Below are 6,766 nucleotides of genomic sequence, written 5' to 3'. Positions count from 1 at the left end.
GATAAATGAGAGAATTTAAGAAGGGGGTTTATTAATTTTTAAAGAAAATATTTTCTCTCAATTTTAATAAAAGAGTGTCACATGACACATTTTGTTATTAAATTAAGAGTAAAGTATCGTTTTTGTCCCCAATGTTTAGGGTAAGTCCTATTTGTGTCCTTAACGTTTAAATCGTCCTATTTGTATCTCTAACGTTTATAAAAGTGATTTAATGTTATCCTAGTTATTTTTCAATTATTCTCACTTGAATGTATTCATTCTCAATTAGGTCTCACTTGGATGTGTTCGATTTTAATATTATACCCATTATTTGTGTTTAGATTCAATTATGTCCCTAGAAAAGTAAATTATGTAAATGTTGTAGGAATTAGTTTCAACTTTTGATGAGCTATTTTTCGGAGTGGATCATCGATTTTATCCCAGACATTTGTATTCTAACTTCAAGAAGAGATTTTTAAAACTCAAACTAAAGCGTTCATGATGTGTAGTTGACGGCAGGATAACATTAAATTACTTTTACAAACGTTAGGGATACAAATAGGACGATTTAAACGTTAAGGACACAAATAGAATTTACCCCAAATGCTGGGGACAAAAATTATACTTTACTCTTAAATTAAATAGTAATATACGATATATAATATAGGTATATTTTAATTTCAATTTCAATATTTCAATTTTAATTTGAATGCAATTAAAGAATGTTATGTTGCACATTTTGATTGTCAAATTCGTAATTAGTCATTGATAATGATATATAAAAGAGATAGAGTGGTTGAAGGAATGAGAGAGATAGAAAAAAAGAAGAGGGAGAAGGAGAAAACTCTTTAATTTTGGAAAAGAAAAATTTGATTTCAATAGCAATAAGGGAGTGACATATCACATGTGATATATTTTGATTGTAAAATTAGTAGAAAAAATAAAAAAATTCTTTAATTTGAGAGAAAAATATTTGATTTTAATTATAAAAAGGGAGTGATTTGTAATATATTTTAGCTATAAAATATTAAAATTAGTAAGAAGAAGGAAAAAATTATTAATTTAAAAAAATTAATTTTAAATACAATAAAAAAACATATACATATGACACATTATAATTATAAAATTAGTAATATATAATAGATAAAATAAAAACTAACATTAAATTAGACATTTTAAACAATAATTTTACTTGAGTATCAATCTCTTATTTAATAAACATATTATATATTCAAAATCTTTGTTCAGAATAATCAATTACGTGATGAATAATAAGTATTTGTAGAAATGTCATTAATTTCATAAAGTCTGACATAAATCGTATTATTTACAATAATAAATATCAAAATGTAGATCCATTTTCGACCAAATTATAACATATAGATTAGAAAAAATAAATAAATGAATGACATAGAGCAAAATCAAACATTTGCTCTCATAACATAAAATTAAAAAATTCTCGAAAAAGAAAAAATCATCTCTATACCATGATTTAAAGAATTACACAATCTTTTTTTTTAATTCTTCTAGCTTCAAACTTTATATCACTATTTTCTTCAAGAGAAACCTCAACAAAATATAAATAAGATAATACTAAGAGATCAATATTTTTATTAAATAATAAAAATAATTAATATTAACTCAAATATAAAAAAAATTGTTGACTCTTAATATATGTAATTTCGCAATATTTTTGTTTATATTTTAAATTTTGGCAGTGGCATAAGCATAATATAGATTCATTCCTAACTACTAAATATATAGCTTATATTTGACGCAATCTTTTGTAGCTTATCTTAATAGTACTAATTGCCTACTTGATCTTGTTACTTACTAAAAGTATAAAATACAAACTAATACCGACTGAACAAGCAGTGAAAAAAACAAAAGAAAAGGTCAGAAACGTAACCAAAAAGAGACACGAAGCGAAAGATCGTGTGATGCATGCATTACTCCAAAAGATATACATACGATGATGCAGGACCACTTCAAAGGTAAATTGTATCTGGATGATGGTTTTGTTGCATCGTATGTGACAAATTATATAAGATTAGGATGAAAGTAGTTCACATGCGGCACATGGCTAGAATGAGAACTGTGGTTACGACTTACAATATAAAATAGACGGTTCATTGACATACGAATGAACTCTAGTAACCGACTGAAAATTAGGGTTGGAAGCCTGTAACCGACTGAAAAATAACATTCGAAATGAGTTTTTAAATTACATCAAATTTAAGTTTAGCTCACAAAAATTGAATTTGGCTCAGATTCTACTCATAAATAGTCGATTCTATTTTTTAAATTCAAGTTCGACTCACCAAAAACTCACGAAGTGACTCGAATTCATGAGCGGGTTCAAATAATAAGAACATAATCTATAATTTTATATCAATAAATTATAACTTATATATTTAAAAAATTAATTTTATATATTATTTATCTATCAATAAATTATAAATTTTTTATTTATGTCCTACATTAAAATTATATATAAAATTAAATATAAAATTTTAAATAATGAAGATTATATATATATAAAGGATATGTTTTAGGTACTCCATTTTAGTTTATTGGAGTACTGATAGTCTGATATGTCATATACGAAACCGTAGCTTAAAAAAATTTGTCTGCACCCAAGCTGGCAATGAGAATTGTATCCTTGAGATAAGAAAGAAAAAGATCGTAAAGGGCGGCTGAAAGATGGAAGAATATAAAGATATCAGAGTTGAGCTACTTTTACAGGGGTATATACAAGTTTGCTTTAGTTGAACATTTCTACTAAATTTAATTAAGTTAATTTAACATAATAAAAATTAATTATAATTAATATTATTTTAAATTTTATTGTTTACGCGCAAAGGACCCTAGGATTTGGAATCGAGAAGAATATCATCGCCTGGAAAACGAATCTTTTTCTGTTTTTGTGGATAATCTGCCGGAAGATATCTCGAGGAGGGAATTGTATCACTTGTTTTGTTGGACGGAAGAATTAACGACATCTATCTTTGCCGAAAACGGAAACATGCCACGATTTATTTGTTTGCCTTTTTCCGGTACACGACCAAATGGGGAGCCTTGAAGGATATAACGGAGATGAACCACATGCGATTACGGGATAATGTCATATCCGTGGGGGAAGCTAAATTCAGAAGACATTCACAGGCGAGGGAACGCTTAGTGCAGGTGGATCCTAGACATTAGAAGAATGAAGAGAGGCCAGAGGAACCTCATAGTGAGCAACAGGTGGTTAACGATCAAGTGGTGGGAGAAACGACGCCGGATTTGCAAGCGGATGGCCACAAGATGAGTGAGGGCGTGAAAAGGATTGACGTGCCTGTAGTGGAAGCGAATTTGGATTGGTTGCTGAGGAGTTTAGTAGGGAGAACCTGGAGACCTATAGACCTGCAGTCGTTGAAGAAAACAATCTGCAAGAACTTCCCTCAGGTAGAGGACGTTAGGGAGATAGAGGCAACGAAGGTGTTAGTAATCTTTGATATGGTGAAGCATGCAGATGAAGCTTTCACCTTCAAACTAGATAATTTGTTGCAATATTTTCATAAAGTCAATAGATGGGAAGGTTTTGAATGTTGTAAGTCTCGGAGAGTGTGGTTGGAGTGCTACGGGGTGCCGCTACATGTCTGATCACCGAAAACGTTTAAAGCCATTGGGGGACTCTGAGGTGAAGTACTTCAGTGCATGGTATCGACGGAATCAGTCGCATCTTTTAGGGCAGGTAGGCTTCAAGTGGAGACAGGCGTGTTTGACGTCATTAGAGAGTATGTCCGGATGAACGTAGGGAACTCTGGGTTCGAGGTCTTTGTTAAGGAGACGGAGGTGGTGACTTGTGGGAAAGGTAGTTCCGTTGAGCGCCGAGAGGTCTGTGCGGGGATCAAAATTTCTGGCCCACATGGCAATAGCCGGTCGAAGGAGACGGGGCAGTGGGATCCGGTGACCGCCTTGATTGGTGGTGGTGCAAATGTGGTCGAATATGGGAAGGACAGAATGGTAATTCACGAGGTGCTAGTAAATGATTCTAACGTTGATTATTCAAATTTTAAAAAGGATACGAAGGTTTTAGATTCAGTTAGTTGCACCAAGGCTGATGGTGAGGCGGATTCTAAGGGATTTTATGTTAATGATGAGATAGAGTCTGAACGGACAGTTACACAGGGCTATGTTAACGTTGGAAGAGAGGCTTTGGAGGATACCTATCAAATGGGCCGGTCCTATTGTTGCCCAAATGTGTTGCGTAACCATGAGGGGAGTGAGTTGGGCTTGTCTCAAATTGGCCCAACACACAAACAACAGGAAGGTGGGCTGCGGGTTAGAGAACCTTGGAGACTATGGCTGTGTCCAACGCCGAGTCAGGGAGGCAGAACGGGAAAGTTGAAGACAAGTTATTGCAGGAAGAACAGTTGAAGGAAAATGAAGAAACTTGGGCTTTGGCAGTGGAGTCGGGCGTTGTTCTGTATGATGCAGAGGAGGATATCATGGGAATTTTGTAAGCTCAGAATGAAGAAATAGCGGCGAAGAGAAAATTGGCAAAACAAAAACAAAAGGCAAGAAGGATTCGCCCGAAGAATCAAAACAAGGTGAGTAAAAATTTGTTTAAATGATTGTGAGCTGTTGGAATATTAGGGGGTTGAGAGGAGATGGTAAAATAAGCATGGTGAAATAAAATCGTTGAAGAGAACGTGTAATTTGAACATGTTAGGTTTGCTTGAAACAAAAAGGGAGTTGATTAATTAATATGACGTTGCAAGAATCTGGGGAAATAGTTCTGTGGGCTGGGAGTTTGTGGAGTCTGTAGGGGCGGCAGGGGGCTTGCTGTTAATTTGGGATGATATGTTGTTTAAAAAAAGTAACTGTTATAAAGGTGAGAGGTGGTTATGCATTGAAGGTGTGTTAACGAAGAACAACTTTCACTGTGCGTATTGTTTGGTGTACGGAGCGCATGGAAGGGAGGAGAAGCAGGTGGTATGGGAGGAGTTGAGCTACATTATGGGGCTGTGCCATGTACCGTTCTGTTTGATGGGCGACTTTAATGAGATCCTGCAAGTCGAAGATCGCAAAAGGGTGAACAGTCTACTGGCATCAGCGGAGGAGTTTAAGAGTCAGGTACATGACATGCAGTTGATGGATTTACCGCTTACTAATAGGAAGTTCACCTGGTTCAGGGGTCAATCATGTAGTCAAATTGATAGAGTTCTGGTAAATATAGAATGGGCAAAGGAGTTTCCAGATATACGGCTAAAAGGTGGACCAATGGGATTGTCAGATCACTGTCTGTTGATTGTGGAAGATACAAGAGTAAGAAGAGGCCCCCGAACCTTCAGAAGCCTGGATTTCTGGTTTACACATGAGAATTTTCTGAGAATGGTCAAAAATGAATGGAGAGGTTTGGGAGATGCTCAGTTCACATGTAAACTGAAGGCCTTGATGATACCTTTGCGGCAATGGCATCAGAATAACTTTGGTGACATGGATAACAAGCTAAGGAGGTTTGAGGAAGAGATCAGGAGGCTTGACAATATGGTTAGTGATGGCATCTATGATGGTATGACGGAGGCTAGAAGGAAGGCATTGGTGAGCTTTTGTGAAAAGTGGTATGTTAGGAAGAAAATCCACTGGAAGCAGATGTCTCGGTCCAAACATGCTAGGAACATGGATAAGAATACCAGATATTTTCATAACATTGCCTCGGCTAGAAGAAGAAATAACAGGATAGATGTTCTGATGATTCATGGAAGGCTTGTGCGAAATGAGACAAGGATAAAGGTGGCAATTAGGGGGGTTTACAAGGATCTGTATCGTCAGGAATATGCTCCGAGGATTGGTGTTCGGGATGGTTTGTTGAAGTAGCTTGATGGAGTTGAGGCTGAAGCTCTAGAGGTCTTGCCAATTATGGAGGAAATCAGGGAGGCAGTATGGGATTGTGAATCTTCTAAGGCCCCAGGTAGTGATTGATATAATATGAACTTCATCAAGAAATGCTGGGAGGAGATTGGTATGGAATTCACTGCAGCTGTGATGGGGTTCTTCCAAAGTGCTAAGCTACCAACTAATGCGAATATCACGTGGGTGACGCTTGCTCCGAAATTTTTCGGAGCTAAGGAGATCAAGGATTTCCGGCCGATTAGTATGGTGGGGTGTGTGTATAAGGTGATTTCGAAGGTATTGATGAGAAGGATGAGATCAGTTATGCCGGGCTTGGTAGGAGAGACTCAGAGTGCGTTTGTGAAGGGTAGAAAAATCCATGACGGCGCGCTCATAGCATGTGAGACGGTTCATTGGCTCAAGTCGCGGCGAAAGCAAGCGGCTATTATTAAGATGGATTTTCAAAAAACTTATGATAGAGTCAGATGGAGTTTTGTTGATATTGTGCTTCAGAAGATGGGGTTCGGCCACAGATGGAGGACTTGGGTAAAGGAGTGTGTCAGTACAACCACTATGTCAGTCCTGGTTAACGGGTTGTCTTCCAAGCCGTTCAACATGGAGAGGGGCCTCAGACAAGGAGACCCTCTGTCTCCCCTTCTGTTTGTGCTTGTGGTCGATATTCTGCATAGGATGTTGGGGGAAGCCGTCAGGAACGGGCGCATCGCTCCGCTACTGGTCGGGGGAGATCGTATCAAATTGTCACATTTATAATTTGCAGATGATACTATATTATTTTATCCTTCAGAGACAGAGACAATTGTGAATTATAAGAGGCTGTTGCGGTGTTTTGAGTTGATGTCTGGACTGAGCATCAATTTTGATAAGTCGAATCTGATTCCGGTGAACT

General features: G+C 36.6%; 2 protein-coding genes across 2 annotated transcripts in view; both read left to right on the top strand.

The window, feature by feature from the left end:
* On the top strand, window positions 4,984–5,844 carry LOC107646400. Its single transcript, XM_016350586.1, has one exon. The coding sequence runs from the start codon at window positions 4,984–4,986 to the stop codon at window positions 5,842–5,844; it is 861 nt and encodes a 286-aa protein (XP_016206072.1).
* Window positions 5,956–6,766, top strand: part of LOC107646401 — a 2,802-nt gene continuing 1,991 nt past the window's right edge. The window contains exon 1 of the mRNA XM_016350587.1: window positions 5,956–6,607. Coding sequence (XP_016206073.1) covers window positions 5,956–6,607 — 652 coding nt within the window. The remainder of the gene's footprint in view (window positions 6,608–6,766) is intronic.

The sequence above is a fragment of the Arachis ipaensis genome, chromosome B06 (genome assembly GCF_000816755.2).
Source record: "Arachis ipaensis cultivar K30076 chromosome B06, Araip1.1, whole genome shotgun sequence".
NCBI classification, from domain to species: Eukaryota; Viridiplantae; Streptophyta; class Magnoliopsida; order Fabales; family Fabaceae; genus Arachis; species Arachis ipaensis.
Note: the sequence above shows the minus strand (reverse complement) of the source record. Positions and strands in the feature narration are given on the sequence as shown.